Source organism: Heloderma suspectum, chromosome 11 (genome assembly GCF_057233095.1).
Source record: "Heloderma suspectum isolate Gila_16-S chromosome 11, 16-S_ref, whole genome shotgun sequence".
In the NCBI taxonomy this organism is placed as follows: domain Eukaryota; kingdom Metazoa; phylum Chordata; class Lepidosauria; order Squamata; family Helodermatidae; genus Heloderma; species Heloderma suspectum.
This window is the reverse complement of record NC_139468.1, coordinates 27551913-27570839: the sequence shown is the minus strand read 5'-3', so window position 1 is coordinate 27570839 and position 18927 is coordinate 27551913. Positions and strand designations below refer to the sequence as shown.

Genomic DNA, 18927 nt, shown 5'->3' with positions numbered 1-18927 from the left:
ATCAGAAGGTTTCCCTGGGGGGTAACCTATTTTTCCAGTGGTGGGGAACTTTGACACAGCAGAGCATACATGCAACGCACACACATACACCTGTGTATTCTGAAGTGATGCAATCCCAGCAGAGCTGAGCCATGTGCTTCTTCTGAACATGTCGATCATCCCTTGGTGAAAGTACCCCCCCCCCAATCCACATGTTGTAAAATAGGCAACTTAAGAGGAGCAAATCTGGGTTATCTCCTGAAGGTGAGCTTTGAGTTATTATTTATGTAGCACAGAGTTTTACCAGGTAAGATAAGCCAGAAATATAGGTCTCTGCCCCAAGGAGCTTACAATATACAGTTTCACAGCAGGGAACACCAATGAGGGAGCAGGGAAGTTAAAGGAGATGAAAAGGAGATCAGGAAAGGTGAATATCTGCATGTGGTGTTTTGATTATCTCTATTTCCCTGGGAAGTTGAGGGCCTGCTGGTCCGAAGGGGTACAGCTTATGGGACAGATTGGTGTATCTGGCTTTTTTATCCCTCCTTGACTCTCCTCCTCCTCCTCTTAGCCTAATTGATGCAGATTTCTGCGTGGGTTCTGTTTGCATCGCCTTTGGTGCCGTCTTGGGCAAAGTCAGCCCCGTGCAGGTGCTCATCATGGCCTTGTTCCAAGTGACCCTCTTCTCTGTGAACGAATACATTCTGCTGGACCTGCTCCATGTAAGACAATTCAGACCTGTCCCTCTCTTTGACGATCTAAGTAGCCTAGTGCCTGTCTATTACTTATCTCATTTCTATCCCTCCCTCAAATCAACCCTGTGAGGTAGGAGAGGCTGAGAGACAGTGACTGGTGCAGCCTTATTCAACTGGGAGCATGTCCAGATGTGTTGGACTACAACTCCTATCATCCCCAGCCAGATAAGAGGGGTTGCTGTCCAAGACATCTGGAGGGGGCACCAAGTTTCAGAAGTCTGGTTTAAGGGTACTTATAAGAATGTACGAAGAGCCGTGCAGGACCCGACCAAAGGCCTGTCTCAGCTTTCTTCAAGCTGGAGCCCTCCAGATATGTTGGACTACAACTACCATCATTCCCAGACCGAATGTCATCCAGCATTCTGTCCCCACAGTGGCCAGCCAGGTGTCCTTTTGGGGCCCACAAGCAGGGCATGAATGCAATAACATCCTCCCACTCATGCCGGCCTTTCCCAAACTGGCATCCTGTAGATGTCAGAACTCCCATCATCCCCAACCAGCATGATCAGTGGCTATGCTGGCAAGGGATGGTGAGATTTGTAGTCCAGCACATCTGGAGGGTGCTGGGTTGGGGAAGGCTGGGCAACACACCAACTTAGGACTTTTCTACCCGAGGCACTTATCGTGCTTTCATCATGGTTGTATACAGGTTTATTAGACAATGTCGTGACTCTCCAGTTTCGCTTCTGTGTCTAACCAGCACTTTTGGCCAGGTTTTTTAGAGCAGAGAAATATGGCATTTAATTGTGAAAGTGAAAGAAAGTGTGACTTCCTCTTGTGTATTTGCACTATGCCACTATACCATAGTGCAACCTAGAGGTTATGTAGCAGAAAAGCAAGAAAGGAAATGCTCCTCAGGTAGTGCTCAGATACTTAATAGCCTCATATAGAAAAGCTCTCAGAGAGGGGTCTTCCCTTGACCTACCTGGAAATGCTGGGGATTGACCTTCAGCATTTACAGCATGGTGCTTTACCACTGAGCTACAGTGCCCTAATTCTGTGTCTTTAACAACAGCCAGCCAGCCAGCCAGCCAGCCAGATGTTTTTAGAAAATGAAGCTTTACCTAAGAACATAAGAAGAGCCTTGCTGGTCAAAGGCCTGTTGGCCAGCATTGTCTTCCCACAGTGGCCCACCAGATGCCTGTGGGAAGAGACCACAAGGAGAATATTTTATTTTATTTATTTATTTATTTATTTATTTATTTATTTATTTATTACATTTCTATACTGCCCAATAGCTGAAGCTCTCTTGTCAGTTCACAAAAAGGTGTGCCATAGCTCTCTCCAGCTCGTGTTCTCCAACCACTAGTATTGAGTGGCACACTGCCTCCGATACTTGAGGTAATATACAGCCCTTATAACTAGTAGTCATCAACAATGTACGATAATTTCATTTCAGTTCATTAAACATCAGAATTTGCCCAGTTCGCACCCCCGAAAGTGAGCACATTTTCTAGGCAAAGCTTGAATATTTCCAAGCTTGTGTTTGTGTTTGCAAAATGCATTTGTCAGAAACGGTGCACTTTAAAAAGGCCCAATGAGAAATATATATATATATTTTTCGGCAAAACTCAAATCCTTCCAAGCTTGTGATCGTGTTTGCAAAATGCATTCATCAGAACAGGCGCAGTTTAAAACTGCACAATTAGGAAAAAGAAGATGCATTTTCTAACTTTAGTCAATAGGGCAAATGCACATTGGGGGGGGTGCTTAAAAAATGTGCACCCAGATGTGCCCTTCTCCTATCTGAACAACTATAGCAACAACAGCAACAACAAAGCTCACATTCAGGAATGGCAATGAGGTGGACCAAGCTCAGAACAAGCGGAACTCAGAGAACGTTCTGCTCTCAGAGCTCGGAGAACAAGCAGAACTCGAAGAGCTCAAGCTTCGTTGATTTTCCCATCTCTAGTAGCCATTCACAGCTTTTTCTTCCACTCGGTGAGCTTATGGCTGAGTGGGTGAATTGAACCCCACAGTTCCTCCTGCTCACCCACTGTCAGCCCTTCCATTTGGCCCAGCAGGAGAAAGTGAGTGTCTGAGCACTGATGCAGCTTCTCTTCCTCCTCCGTGGGATCAGATCCAGTGAGGAAGAGCAAACAGTGGAGGAGACCAGCAGTGTAGTGAAGGGGGAGCACAACTCTGGGACCTTTTCTCAGAGCATGAGTGATGACCTCATCTGCCCACTATGCCAGGGTGGTTGACAGACCTCCCTTCCTCTGGCTAGGAGGCGATGACAAGGCATTCAAGTTGAACTGTTGTTTGTGGCAGATGAGCATAAAGAATGGGGAATGCCTTAAGGCTGGATTGGGACCCCAGGCCTGAGATTCTGTTGTTGTTGTTCAGTCGTTCAGTCGTGTCCGACTCTTCGTGACCCCATGGACCACAGCACGCCAGACCTTCCTGTCCTGCGCTCTCTCCCGGAGCGTGCTCAAGTTCATATTCATTGCATCGGTGATGCTATCTAGCCATCTCATCCTCTGCCGTCCCCTTCTCCTTTGGCCTTCAGTCTTGCCCAGCATCAGGGTCTTTTCCAGAGAGTTTTCTCTTCGCATTAGGTGGCCAAAATATTTGAGCCTCAGCTTCAGTATCTGTCCTTCCAATGAGCACTCAGGGTTGATTTCCTTCAGGATTGACTGATTTGACCTCCTTGCAGTCCAGGGGACTTGTAAGAGTCTTCTCCAGCACCACAGTTCGAAAGCAACAATTGTTTGGCGCTCAGCCTTCCTTATAGTCCAGCTCTCACAGCCATACATTACTACTGGGAAAACCATAGCTTTGATTAGATGGACCTTTGTCGGCAAGGTGATGTCTCTGCTTCTTACTATGCTGTCTAGGTTTGCCATAGCTTTCCTCCCAAGGAGCAAGCATCTTTTAATTTCATGGCTACAGTCACTGTCTGCGGTGATCTTGGAGCCCAAGAAAGTAAAATCTGTCACTGCTTCCATTTCTTCCCCTTCTATATGCCAGGAAGTGATGGGGCCAGATGCCATGATCTTCATTTTTTTAATGTTGAGTTTCAAACCAGCTTTTGCACTCTCCTCTTTCACCCTCAACAAGAGGCTCTTTAGATCCTCTTCGCTTTCTGCCATTAGGGTGGTATTGTCTGCATATCGGAGGTTGTTGATAATTCTCCCAGCAATCTTAATTCCGACCTGTGATTCATCCAACCCGGCATTTCTCATGATGTACTCTGCATATAAGTTAAATAAGCAGGGTGACAATATGCAGCCTTGTCGTACTCCTTTCCCAATTTTAAACCACTCGGTTGTTCCATGTCTGGTTCTTACTGTTGCTTCTTGGCCCTCATACAGGTTTCTCAGGAGACAGGTAAGGTGGTCTGGTACTCCCATCACTTTAAGAATTTGCCACAGTTTGTTGTGATCCACACAATCAAAGGCTTTAGCGTAGTCAATGAAGCAGAAAGAGACGTTTTTCTGGAATTCTCTTGCTTTCTCCATGATCCAGCAAACGTTGGCGATTTGATCACTAGTTCCTCTGCCTCTTCGAAAACCGGCTTGTACTTCCAGTAGTTCTTGGTTTGCATACTGCTGAAGCCTCGCTTGTAGGATTTTGAGCATCACCTTGCTGGCATGTGAAATGAGCGCAATTGTGCGGTAGTTTGAACACTCTTTGGCATTGCCCTTCTTTGGAATTGGAATGTAAACTGACCTTTTCCAGTCTTGCAGCCATTGTTGAGCGTTCCAAATTTGTTGGCATATTGAATGCAGCACTTTAACAGCATCATCTTTTAGGATTTTAAATAGCTCAGCTGGAATACTGTCATCTCCGCTAGCTTTGTTGTTACTAATGCTTCCTAAGGCCCACTTGACTTCACTCTCGAGGATGTCCGGCTCAAGTTCAGTGACCACACTATCATGGCTATCAGGGACATTCAGATCTTTCCTGTATAGTTCTTCTGTGTATTCTTGCCACCTCTTCTTAATCTCATCTGCTTCTGTTAGGTCACTGCCTTCTTTGTCCTTTATCATGCCCGTCTTTGCACAAAACGTTCCCTTGAGATCTCCAATTTTCTTGAAAAGATCTCTAGTCTTTCCCATTCTGTCGTTTTCCTCGATTTCTTTGCACTGTTCATTTAAGAAGGCCTTCTTGTCTCTCCTTGCTATTCTCTGGAACTCTGCATTCAGTTGGATATATCTTCCCCTTTCTCCCTTGCTTTTCGCTTCCCTTCTTTCCTCAGCTAGTTGTAAAGCCTCATCAGACAGCCACTTGGCTTTCTTGCATTTCTTTTTCTTTGGGATGGATTTCGTTGCTGCCTCCTGAACAATGTTACGGACCTCCGTCCATAGTTCCTCAGGCACTCTGTCTATCAGGTCTAATCCCTGAAATCTATTCCTCACCTCCACTGTATATTCATAAGGGATATGATTTAGGTCACACCTGAATGGTTTAGTGGTTTTCCCTACGTTCTTCAATTTAAGCTGAAATTTTGCAAGAAGCAGCTCATGATCTGAGCCACAGTCAGCTCCAGGTCTTGTTTTTACTGACTGTATAGAGCTTCTCCATCTTTGACTGCAAAGGACATAATCAATCTGATTTCGATATTGACCATCTGGTGATGTCCATGTGTAGAGTCACCTCTTGTGCTGTTGGAAAAGAGTGTTTGCTATGATCAGCGTGTTCTCTTGGCAAAACTCTATTAGCTTTTGTCCTGCTTCATTTTGTACACCAAGGCCATGCCTGCCTGTTATCCCGGTGATTTCTTGACTTCCTACTTTAGCATTCCAATCCCCTATGATGAAGAGGACATTTGGTGTTAGTTCTAGAAGGTGTTGTAGGTCTTCATAGAACCGATCAACCTCAGCTTCTTCGGCATCAGTGGTTGGGGCATAGACTTGAATTACTGTGATGTTGAATGGTTTGCCTTGGATTCGTACTGAGATCATTCTATCATTTTTAAGATTGTACCCCAGTACTGCTTTTCCCACCCTTTTGTTGACTATGAGTGCTACTCCATTTCTTCTAAGGGATTCTTGCCCACAGTAGTAGATATGATGGTCACCTGAATTAAATTCGCCCATGCCTGTCCATTTTAGTTCGCTGATTCCCAAGATGTCGATGTTCAATCTTGCCATCTCATGTTTGACCACCTCTAGCTTACCTTGATTCATTGATCTGACATTCCAGGTTCCTAAACAATATTGTTCTTTACAGCATCGGATTTTCTTTTCACCATCAGACACATCCACAGCTGAGTGTCCTTTCAGCTTTGGCCCAGCCGCTTCACTCTTTCTGGCGCTACTTGGAAATACCCTCTGCTCTTCCCCAGTAGTATATTGGACACCTTCCGACCTGAGGGGCTCATCTTCCGGCGTCTTATCTTTTAGCCTTGTGATACGCTCCATGGGGTTTTTTCGGCAAGAATACTGGAGTGGGTTGCCATTTCCTTCTCCAGTGGACCACATTTTGTCAGAACTCTCTGCCATGACCTGTCCGTCTTGGGTGGCCCTGCACGGCATAGCTTATGGCTTCACTGAGTTACGCAAGCCCCTTCGCCACAACAAGGCAGTGATCCATGAAGGGGATTCATGGCTATCCCTGGCTTTAGAAGAGGGAGGGGTGCAGATCTCTGCCCTGGACCTACAAAAAACCAAAGGCAAATCTGGCCTTTGTGGAATGTAGTTGCACAAGCAGGGCATGCTTTGATGGATGGTGTGGAAAGAGGAAGAGATTACTCAGACCATCAGATAAGGGAATCGGATAGGACAGTGACTTGAGGGCTTAAATAGAATGGGCATGTTTAAAGTAGATTTTGAAAGCATACGGGATGTAAGGATAGCTTTTGGAATTGGTGGGTCCACCCATTTCACAGGCACTAGGATGTGAGTGGGCAGAGATCAGTTTTGCAGGATCTACTTTTTTTACTCGAACCTCAAGATCTACCAACCAATGCCTGGTGTAAAAGACATATGCTTAGAATTATGAAATTCTGAGTCCAGGAATTCGTTTCAAGTACCAGAAATGAATGGAGCTCACAGTCCTTCTGCACAAAAATCCGTTCCTGATCATGTGTTCTTAGTTTCAGCAGTATAATTTAAGGTAGGGGGTGTGGAGAGCCCAAACAACTAGGAGTCTGAAATCCTTGATCTCCTGCAAATCACCCAGTAGATCCAGATTTATCTTTCACCCACCCCTACACTACCACATCTGGTTCATTTACTCAGTGCAGGTCAATTTCATCTCTGTGCCCAATCATGTTGAAATGAATCGATCCCAGGAAATTGATAACCTGATTAATTCACCCCCAGAAATGGTGGGGGTGTTGGGAAGTAAAAAGAAGCCCTTCTTCACGCAGTACATAATTAAACTATAGATTTTGCTCTCGAGGCTTCTTATGGTTCTTTGGACTGGAAAGTTGTTCAAATAGATCAGGGGTGTCGAACCTCTTTCAACCTGAGGGCTGAATTCCATTTCAGGGAAGCTCTCAGGGGCCACATCCCAGTGGTGGGTGGAGCCAAAGGCAAAGAGCCAAAGGGGTGAGAAGAAAAGACCAGCGTATTCTAGCTTAAAGCTCTTACTGCCAAGAACTAAGACTTAGGAGAGGTATTTCAACCTTTTAGTGTGTGTGTGTGTGTGTGTGTGTGGTGGTGGAATCCACACAAAAGCCAAGGAACCACCAAGAGGCTATTAATGGGCAGAAACAGATGCTGGATGGATCAGATGGAGCTTTTAGTCTGATGATCCAGGCCAGAAGGGCGTAAGAAGATAAGAACATAAGAAGAGCCCTGCTGGATCAGACCAAGGGTCCATCTAGTCCAGCATTCTGTTCACAAAGTGGCCAACCAGTTGTTGACCAGGAACTCACAAGCAGGACATGAGCGCAACAGCACGCTCACACCCATGTTCCCCAGCAACTGGCGCACATAAGCTCATTTGCCTCTGGTACTGGAGGTAGCACATAGACATCAGGACTAGTAGCTGCTGATAGCCTTCTCCTCCAGGACATTGTCTGACTCCCTTTTAAAGCCATCCAAATTGGTGGCCATCACTACATCCTTTGGTCGAGAGTTCCATAGTTCACCTATGCGTTGTGTGAAGAAGTCCTTCCTTTTATCTGTCCTTTTTTTAATCTTTCCTGGAAGTTCTTATATGCACAACATCCAACTTGTTTTCCGTTCTAATTGTGCTGCAGGTGCAGAAATCTGTCTGACTAAGGGTCTTGGAGAACGTCATCACACACACACACACACACACACACACACAGTGTGTGAACTATTTCTGGGGCTGAATTTTTCTTTTTCATCAGGTCAAAGACGCTGGTGGATCCATGTCCATCCACACATTTGGCGCTTACTTTGGGCTTACGGTGACTGCCATTTTGTACCGACCCAACCTGGAGCAGACCAAAGACAAGCAGGAATCTGTCTACCACTCGGACATCTTTGCTATGATTGGTGAGCTTTTGTTTTAGTGCTTCCTCTCCCCCGCCCCGCCCCGCCCCCCGGCACCCAAAGGTGACTTCAGCTTCTATTGTGGCAGCCATGCTTACTGAAGACAGGCTGCTCATGAGAAGAAGGCTCCTTTTCTCCATCTTTAACATGGCTAAAAGTAGCCCAGCAGACAGTTTCAGGAGGAGGAGGAGGAGGAGGAGAAGAAAAGGAATCTTTTGGAGATGAACAACACTGTGCTTCTTTGTTAGCTCTCATGAGCAACATGTTTATATACAGATATGTGCCATGAGAGCATAGAATCTGATGCTTGGCACATTTTTTTCTTTTTTAAATCCTGAGAATCTCCCCATTTTAAAAACACACAGGTCCCTAGTCCTTATGATCAAAATTAAAGGACAGCATGGCTCTTCTACTAAGATGTCTCCAAACTACATACCTACACTGTGGAAGAAAAGCAGTCTTCACTTTCAGTTTTGGTTAAAGTCTTTTATTCAGCAATGCTGGGAGGAGAATAGACCCACAGAGATTGACCGTCAGTTCTGAAGTCCTCTCTGAACGAACCTCAAGCAGATATATTTATAGTACAAGCTGTAGTTACACTTCTGCTTGTTTACAAAAGGGCCTTACAAAACAACACAGAGTTACATTAAGAAAGACAATGCTGCTTAAGCCTCAAACATTTGCAGAAGGGGAAGTTATACATACCAGATGTGCACAATCAACCATTGTCTTTTCTTCCTGGAATGCACTGAAACAACCCATTCAATGTTTCTTTGGCATTCATTTCCTTGACACCTAACTGAATTCTTTCTTTTGTCAGTTTTATTGTCCAATCTAGGCCTAAAGTCAGGAAGCATTTTTTCTGCTTCTACACACACACACACACACACACACACACACACACACACACCACATCTGAACCCCATGAAGTCTTTGGACTGTACCATTCTTATTTTTGTTAGCCACCTTGAGTTCCTATTTTGGAAATTAGGCAGGATATAAGTTTTTAAAATAAATAGAGATACATAAATTAGAGTATCTTTGTAAAGAAAGTGAAGGTATGATATTGGGAGACAGTGGGTGTGCAGGGCTAAACTAGTAGCTTCAGTAAGGCATCTCTCTGACTCTTTGTCTCTCGCTTATTGTGTTCCATTCTCTTTCTTTGGTTGCCCTTTCCTCATCATAGCCTCCCTGTGGGCTTCTTAGGGCTCAATCTTATGCATGTTTAGACAGAAAAATGTCCTATAAGAGCCAGTGTGGTGTAGTGGTTAGAGTGCTGGACTGGATCTTGGGAGATCTGGGTTCTAGTCCCCACTCGGCCATGAAGCTCACTGGGTGACTTTGGGCTCGTCGCTGACTCTCAGCCTAGCCTACCTCACAGGGTTGTTGTTGTGAGGATAAAATGGAGAGGAGGAAGACTATATAAGCCACCTTGAGTTCCTTGTGAGAGGAAAAAAGGTGGGATATAAATGTAATAATACATTTTAAAACATAATCTAAAAACTTGCCAGCACGCCCCAGCCAGCATGGATGGCTGGGGGAATACTGGGAACTGTAGGACTTTTCCTTGTCTAAACATGCATAGGATTGCAGCACTTTGGTGGTCCCACTTGCTCTTGCATCTAGAATGGCGAGCTAGATATTGGTCTGATGTGAAGCTGAGATGGAGTTTCTCAGAATAAATTGTTTTCGAAAAAAGATTCTGAGATTTTTCACTTTTTTTCTCACCCCGCCTCCACCCCTGGAAACCCCCAGATGAAGTCCATTTTGCACAAAGGCAGCCACTTTGCAGAATTTTCTCCAAATATTCTCCATCATTTTTTTTTTAGGTGGCAGCTGCTATTCTTCCCATGCCCCCAATGCCATAGAACAGGGATGCAGAATCTCATGCACGTGGGCCAAATCCAGCCCACCTGAGGTCCAGACCTGGCCCTCCAGAGCTTCCCAGCCACACCCCCTTCCCCTCGCCTCACCCCAACCACCAATCATTTGGTGGTTTCCCAGCTTTAGTGCAGTTTTCCCTCCATTCCAAAAAAGCTGAAATGCCTCTCCTGTGGCGTAGTGAAAGGCAGTAAGAGCTCTAAGCTAAAATAGGCTGGGTTTTTTGGTCATTTTGGCTCTGCCTCTTTTGCCTTCTGCTGGAATGCAGCCCCCGAGAGCTTTCCTGAAATGGAATTTGGCCCTCTGGCTGAAAGAGGTTCTGTACCCCTGATGCAGAATGACGCTTGGTCTGGGCATCGTGAAGGGCTGCAATGGAGGCTGGTGTCTCCAATTTCGGTGGGGCTGTGAAGCCATCCTGAGTTTCAGTCAGAACCAGCCAGAACTCTAAAGGAGCTACCCAAGGTGCTGAACTCTATTCTCCAAATAGGCTCAGAACCTTGGAATGCTCCTTTAGAGTTCTGGCTGGTGCTGACTGACACCCAGAATGGATTCACAGCCCCACCGAAATCAGAGCCACCAGCCTCCACTTGAGGGCTGTCAACATGGCAGCAAAAAGGAAAACTTAGTGAAAAGAAGAAGTGCTCTTACCTCAGCTAATGGTGAGCCCCCCTCCCCCCAAAAAACTGTAGGAGATCTTTTCCTTTCCCTGGAGAGATCTGGCAAAATGATTCTCCTCCCCCTATTTCTCTGCCCAGAAATAGGGTGGAGGATTTCGAGAGACTATCAGCTTTTGGTCTGATGTAGCAAGTTAATGCTTTCCTTCTCTTTCAGGCACATTGTTTTTATGGATGTACTGGCCCAGCTTTAACTCGGCTATTTCCAGTCATGGGGATGGTCAGCACCGAGCTGCCATCAACACCTACTGCTCCCTCGCTGCCTGCGTCCTCACCTCAGTGGCCTCCTCCAGTCTTTTGCAAAAGAAAGGCAAGCTGAATATGGTGAGCAAAGACTGGTGCCCTTCACACTGCCCCCAGCTTGCCCACGGGACACCTATGTATGCCTCCTCCTTTGCTGCATGTGTAGTATTTCTTTTAAGGATTTATTCGCAGCATTTTTACCCTGCTTGTCAGCCTGAAAAGGGCTCCCAGGGCTTCTTCACACGGCGCTTTATCCTGCTATTGAGATTGCTTGCTCACAGAAGTTTGTGGGTCCTTTAGACGACGTCGTCAATCTTCAGGGCATCCCCTGCACTAAATGACCTTTATTCCATTTGTAAAAAGATGGGAGATGATGAGCTATCAAATGACCGTGCTTGAGTTCCTCTTGAGCTCCCTCCTGAACAGAGGAAAAACTTGCAATAAGAGGAGTAAGACCACAGCGCCATCTAGTGGCTGTATAATGAAACACATGGAAGACTCGGATAAGGGGGGAAAGCTGTGTGTGTGGGGCGGGGAAGGAAGAGCATGTAAAGGGAGTCCGTTGTGATCCTGCATTTAAAACGGAAGCAGAAAGCCCGTCTTAAATGTGGGATTTTAGGCTGGTGTAGAGATGCTCCCAGAGTGGCTTACCAACATTAATACTGAGACAATCCCTGCCTTCAGGCTTACAATCTAAAACACATGACACAAAGGAAAAAGGATTAGTAGGGAAGAGGAAAAAAGAAAAACTCAGGCACCCGTTCTTAGTTTCAGAGTGCTTATAGGTGTTTTTTTCTGACAGGGAAGGGCAAAACAAGCTCCCTGAAGCTGTTCCTTCTCTGGCTGATAGAGAGGCACCAGTTTGGTCTCCCCCTTGCCATGCAGTTCTTCCTGGGAGGTAGGGGTGGGTGCAACCTCCCAGTAACCCTTGGTTCCGTGGCCGATGAATGAGGCCAAGAGTTTGCAGACCCAGGGAATGGTCAGTTGGAGCTGCGTGTCCTCCTGGCAAGGAGGTGAAGCAAGCTCTTTGCAAGTGCACCCTCTCTGGCTGACGAACGGGGCCAGGTTGGTCTCCCCTTGCCTTGATGTTCTTCCTAGGAGGCAGGGGGTGCATAGAAGAGTTCTACTGGATCACAGCAGGCATAGGGAGGTGAACATATATCTTGTCTCTAGTAAGTAATTATTTGGGTCTGTGGGAATGGTAGAGAAATGTATACCATGAAGTTAAGGTTTCCAGAATTCTTGAGTGTACTGGTTTGTAAACCACTGTCCAAGGATCATCAGTGGTGGTTCCACTGTAGTGGAGCAGGAACATGTGGGAGCACGGCTCCAGTACTTTTTTCACAGCAGGAGCGATGACTCAATCTGTGGGAGCGGTTATTTGCCAGTGTTGTAAGCTAACTTAGCTAAGGGGTTTGGAGAATGGACCACGATCCCTTTGTTGGGTAGGCTAGGCTCAGACAGTGACCGGCCCAGGTTCGGTCACACAATGAACTTCATGGCCAGTGCTGCCAGTTCCATGTTTTTGAAGGCCCTCTCAATGGGCCCCCTCCCTCAGTGAGTCTACTTTCTCACCACCATTGTCCCCAGCTGGTATTGCTCCTCTTCCTCTTCCTCATCATTGCTCCCACTTGCTTGATGGACAGGCAGGGAGCCAGGGAGCCAGCGGGCGGGGTCATCTCCTGCTCCTCCTTCTCACCACCATTGTTGTCTGGGCCAGAGCCAGAGATGGGTGAACAAGCAGGTTGCCATGGTGAAGAGGAGGAGCAAGTCCAGGGGGCTCTTGTCAGTGGGCCCCGGTGGGGCCACTGACAAGGCCACTGACAAGGGCACCTGCCAAGGGCCCCGGTGGGGGGTGGGCCCTTGGCAGGTGCCCAGCGATATCTACCCTTGACACTGGCCCTGTCATGGCTGATCAGGGATGAGAACTCAGGTCTCCCCAGCCACATATATATATATATATATATATATATATATATATATATATATATATACACACACACACACACATACATATATATATATATATATATAAAAATATAAATATAAAATTTATTGCATTTATATCCCACCTTTTTTCCTCTTACAAGGAACCCAAGGCAGCTTACACCATCCTCCTCCTCTCCATTTTTCCCTCACAACAACCCTGTGAGGTAGGTTGGGCTAAGAGTCTGTGACTGGCCCAAAGTCACCCAGTGAGCTTCCATGGCCAAGTGGGGACTAGAACTCGGATCTCCCGGCTCCCAGTCCAACACTCTCACCACTACACCACACTGGCTCCATATATAATCTACCTATGGATCAACAAAGTGACCTACATTTTTGGACTTGTCTTGGGGGTGTGGTTGTGGGGGGGCTGTCAGGATGCGCTTCAGAACTATCACTACAAATAATGAGGATAGTAAAAAGGTCTTTACGGAAGAGCATTTCTCATTAAATACTGAAGAGGCAGGTGTGTGTGTGTGTGTGTGTGTGTTGTTTTTAACTGAAAAGGCTTGCCTCTTTAGCAGCCAAGGGGCTTCCATGGAAATTCAGGAATGGAAGGGCCATGGACGGAATGAAACAGACAGAAACTTCAATAGAAAGAAAGGTCAGACAAAAAGTACAAACATAGCTGGAAAAAATTGAGAAACAATGCACAGAATAATAGTATAGAAGATATAAGTATTCATAACACAGCACACCAAAGTCGTATCCAGTGACCCAACATGGCAATAAAACAGCAGTAAAACTTGACAAGCTCCTCCTATGAGTGGTGAAGGACAAGAGCGGCTGCTTACTGTAAGCAAGCCAAGATGGACAATCCAATACTGGTGCACATAAATGAATGCCTGATGTGTTTCAACTCTCCAGTGGCACATTTAAGGATATAAGCAGACTTCTTTGGTATAGATCCAGAAGGCACAGTATCTGATTATCAGGGCACAAGCTCCTGTAATTAAACAAAAATATTATAAATGCTCATCTCTTTAGGCCAGCTAGATCTAGAAGGAAACTCTTCCAATAGAAAAATCCAAACAGCAATTATATATCACACTGATTTCCACCCATCTATAAAAAAGTATATATCCCTGGCCTTTCCTACTGTCCTTCATAGGTTGTGATTGTACAGTTAAAAGATGTTTTATTGCACTGTTTGGTCACTGTATATGACTTTGTTGTATTCTGGCATGGATTTTTATATATTCTATGGCAGGGGTCCCCAACCTTTTTGGACCTGTAGGGAATTTGGGAATTTGAGGAACTGCTGTGGGCACCACCCCAAAATGGCTCCCATGGAGGATGTGGCTAGTCACATAATGGCTGCTGTGGGGGCCTGGCTAGTCAAAAGTGAGCTAAAGAAGTTTGTGTGTGTGTGTGTGTGTGAGAGAGAGAGAGAGAGAGAGAGAGAAAAACAGTGAGGCTAGAGGCTGGGAGGGAGGGAGAAATAGGAAGGCAAAGAGAGGTAGAGGAGAGAGAAGGGCAAGGCTAGAAGCAGGGAGAAACAGCAAGGTAAAGAGGTGGGAGGGAGAAATGGCAAAGCTAGAGGCTGGGAGGGAGGGGGAAATAGCAAGGCAAAATAGTAGAGGGGAGAGAAACAGCTGTCAGGGTGGACACTGAGTCCATAGAATCCCAGAGTAGTTCTGATTCTGAGGAAGAGCAGTCGCTCCTGGGAGAGGAGCGCGCTCCTCTTTCCCAGGGCCAACAGCTGACGGAGATTCCTCCCACTGGCATTCCTAGCTTAGATAGCAGTCCAGGGAGTGACAGAGCGCGGGAAGCAGACTTGATGGACGCGTGACGCCGACGCAGAGAGCGGTGCCAAATGGAGGGCGCGGAAAGGAGGCATAGTGCCCGGTTGGCGCGCAAACAACGGCTGCGCCCAGAGGATCCAAGGGAAAAGGGGAGGGACTCTCCCTAGTCCTTAAGTTCAGGGATCTGCTAGTAATTCCCTTTCAAACGGGGACCAACTGTTCCAACTTAGGGCATGCTCATATCTAGTTGCTAACGGTAGAGTTGTTAAGTTGTAAAAGAGGAATAAAGCTTTGAAAAGAATCCCTTTGTCTGTGTCTGGACTTGGCTACTGGATTAGACTGAGAGAGGCCTCCAAGGAGCCCTTGACAATAGCAAGGCTGGGAGTGGGGAGAAACAGCAAGGTAAAGAGGTGGGGAAAGAAATAACAAAAGCTGGAAGTTGGGAGGAAAGGGAAACAAGAAGGCAAAGGGGTAGAGAAAGAGCAAGGCTAGAGGCTGGGAGGGAGGGAGGGAGGGAGGGAGGGGGAAATAGCAAGGCAAAAAGGTAAAGGAGAGAGAAAGAGCAAAACTGGGAGGATGGAGAAACAACAAGGTACAGATGTGGGGAGAGAAACAGCAAAGCTAGAGGCAGAGAGGGTGGGAAAAACAGGAAGGCAAAGGGGTAGAGAAAGAGGGGCTAAGAAAAGACTGGGGCGGGTAAACAGTGAGCTAAAAAGATATAGTGGGGAGATAGAAATTGCAAGACCAGAAAGGGAGAGAAAGACTGCCCTAACCTTTTCCAAGGTTTTTATTAAAAAAAAAATTTTTTTTTGCAGGGGGCAGGGAGTGGAGAGCTTTACAGGCACCCTTGGAGATCTCCAAGGTGCTATGGTGCCGACAGGCCCCGCGTTGGGGACCCCTGTTCTATTGTATTGTTCTGTGCATAGCTTTCTCAATTTCTTTCAGCTATGTTGGTAGTTTTCATTCTGACCATATATATATGGATGGTTTGGGTTTAAGTGGTCAGAATATTATTCCTCCTCGTTTGACTTGGGTACCAAGTACACAGAATCAGGTTCTGGAGAGGAGGAGGAGGAGAATCTATGTCCCCTTGGTGGGCTGCAGCTGATTAAACACACCCACTTGGTGCCCTCCATTTTTTCCATTAGAAAAAAAGAAAGAGATATATGCACTATTGTCAGGAAAATTGGTGTCCAGAAGCAGAGTCCTGGCAGAGTGTTGCTTACTCTTGCCTTCTCCTGATTATGTTTTATCAGACTGGGTTATAACTTCAATTGTGTTGTAGCTTCTGTTTTATACTGGTGTTTGTTTATTTTTTGGAACCTTTGCTGTTTTTATTACCGCATCAGGTTTTTTAGTATATAAATTTTGTTATATGCATGTTATTGTTGTACTCTGCCTTGGAAGGGCTCCTGGCCTGAAAGGCAGCCTAGGAATATTTTAAATAAATTAATTAAATAAGGTAGCTGGAGCAACTGCTCCACTGGAGGGGGAGGCCTTGGGGGGCAAAGGCAGGAGGCTTGGCAAGCTGGTTGAAGAGGCTCAGCTGGCTTGAAATGGCCTGTAGATAGAACAGTTCTTGAGACCCCGAGAGCTCCAGGAACAGCGAGGACAGAAGGAAAAGTGTCTGAGCTTAAGGCTGTAATCCCTACCTTGCGAGGGATAACAAATGTGAGCTTTCCTTTGAATGGTGACCCTTGTAAGAATTCCACAGTGTCTTTGTAGCATGTCCTTGCACAGAACAACTACCTGTGCCTACCTGTGCCAGATAGATCCATCAGGAACCCAAAGTATTTGTGACTTTCCTTTTCATTCCAGCCAATAATCCTGTTTGTTTGTTTGTTTTACTAAGGACCAACCAAGCTGTGAAGTTTGTCATGTAGCTCTTAGCTGATTTTAAAAAAGCGCTAGCCAGTGCAAAGGGGAGGTGAGATGGATCAGGACTGTTTAATGCACGGAGGGGGGCTTTCAGCCATTGCCCCTGCCATGGCCCTGACCGGAATCACCTCCTCCCCATAAACACCTCCTCCCTTGTGTTCCCAATGAGAGGAAAGCTCCAATTGGCGTCTATCAGGACGGGGGGGGGGGAGGCTTAACTCCTCCCTCCCCACATGCCACCATTCCAATCCAGTTTGCTCCTCACCCCCAGCCATCTAATTATTTTTAAATAATCACCTATGCCAGGGCAAATTGACTGACAAATGTCACGTTTCATTTGGCCTAGGGTGGCCACTTACAAATTGCCCCCAAAAAGGAAACGCGTCACCAAAAGAGAGGGTGGCAAAAAGAAAGGTAATTGATATATATCCATGCAAATTTAGAAATAATTATTGTAATTGAAATAGAAATACAGTACATCTCACCATAGAATTTTGCCAAGACAACTCACTGTGCATAACAAACACTCTCTTCCAACAACCTAAGAGACGACTTTATACATGGACTTCACCAGACAGTCGACACCGAAATCAGATTGAGTACATCCTTTGTTGCCAAAGGTGGTGGACATCTATGCAGTTGGTAAAAACAAGACCTGGAGCTGATTGTAGTTCAGATCACGAACTTCTTATTGCACAATTTAGAATCAGACTCAAGAGAATAGGGAAGACCCACAGATCAGTTAGATATGAGCTCACTAATATTCCTAATGAATATGCAGTGGAGGTGAAGAATACATTTAAGGGACTAGATTTAATAGATAGGGTCCTGGAAGAACTATGGACAGATGTTCACAACATTGTTCAGGAGGCGGCAACAGAAAACGTCCCAAAGAAAAAGAAAACCAAGAAGGCAAGATGGCTGTCTGCTGAGACACTGGAAGCAGCCCAAGAAAGAAGGAAAGCAAAAGGCAACAGTGATCGGGGGAGATATGCCCAATTAAAGGCAAAATTCCAGAGGTTAGCCAGAAGAGATAAGGAATTATTTTTCAACAAGCAATGCGCGGAAGCGGAAGAAGATAATAGAATAGGAAGGACAAGAGACCTCTTCCAGAAAATTAGAAACATCGGAGGTAAATTCCAGGCAAAAATGGGTATGATCAAAAACAAAGATGGCAAGGACCTAACAGAAGCAGAAGAGATCAAGAAAAGATGGCAAGAATATATGGAAGATCTGTATAGGAAGGATAATAATATCGAGGATAGATTTGACGGTGTGGTCAGTGAGCTAGAGCCAGACATCCTGAAGAGTGAGGTTGAATGGGCCTTAAGAAGCATTGCTAATAACAAGGCAGCAGGAGATGACAGTATCCCAGCTGAACTGTTTAAAATCTTGCAAGATGATGCTGTCAAGATGATGCATGCCATATGCCAGCAAATTTGGAAAACACAAGAATGGCCAACAGATTGGAAAAAATCAACCTATATCCCCATACCAAAAAAAGGGAAGCACCAAAGAATGTTCAAACTATCGAACAGTGGCACTTATTTCACATGCCAGTAAGGTAATGCTCAAGATTTTGCAAGGTAGACTCCAGCAATTCATGGAACGAGAATTGCCAGATGTACAAGCTGGGTTTAGAAAAGGCAGAGGAACTAGAGTCCAAATTGCCAATATCCGCTAGATAATGGAGAAAGCCAGGGAGTTTCAGAAAAACATCTATTTCTGTTTCATTGACTATTCTAAAGCCTTTGACTGTGTGGATCATAACAAATTCTTGGTGGTATGGGGATACCAAGTCATCTTGTCTGCCTCCTGAGGAATCTGTATAACGCCCCCCCAACCCACAAAAAACATGCGGGACGAAGTCCCCGCCGCCCCCAACCCACAAAAGGCGTGCGAAATGGAGCACTTACCTGCTCCCGTCCGCGCTGCTTTGCGAATGGCGGCCGTCCTGCAGCCACCATTCGCTTCGTCTTCATAGCTGTGATAGGCTATGTAAATACTTACATAGCCTATCACAGCTAACGCAGGGACGCCATTTTCATCCCTGCGGAGGCCGTGATAGGCTACGTAAGTATTTACATAGCCTATCACGGCAGGGGGGGAAAAACCCAGCATACGCAAATGGCGGCGGCTACTGCCATTTGCGTATGCTCGGTTTTTCCCCCCTGCCGTGATAGGCTATGTAAATATTTACATAGCCTATCACGGCTCAATACAGGGACACAAATGGCAGTGGCTATGACAGCCGCCATTTGCGTCCCTGCAGGGCTGCCCAGCGGCCAGATGTCTGGCTGCGGGTGGCCGGGCAGGATTCCGGGGGGGAGGACCAGATCGCCTCCCCACCCATCGAGGATTCCGGGGGGAGGGA

The 18927-nt window shown here is 46.1% G+C and overlaps 1 protein-coding gene across 4 annotated transcripts in view; it reads left to right on the top strand.

Moving 5' to 3' along the window:
- Nucleotides 1–18927, top strand: part of RHCG (Rh family C glycoprotein) — a 56112-nt gene that overhangs the window by 19703 nt on the left and 17482 nt on the right. For all 4 annotated transcript variants that reach the window (XM_084817302.1, XM_084817299.1, XM_084817300.1 and 1 more), the window contains 3 exons: nucleotides 551–701; nucleotides 8002–8149; nucleotides 10859–11025. In XM_084817302.1, the coding sequence (XP_084673428.1) occupies nucleotides 551–701; nucleotides 8002–8149; nucleotides 10859–11025 (466 nt within the window). The remainder of the gene's footprint in view (nucleotides 1–550; nucleotides 702–8001; nucleotides 8150–10858; nucleotides 11026–18927) is intronic.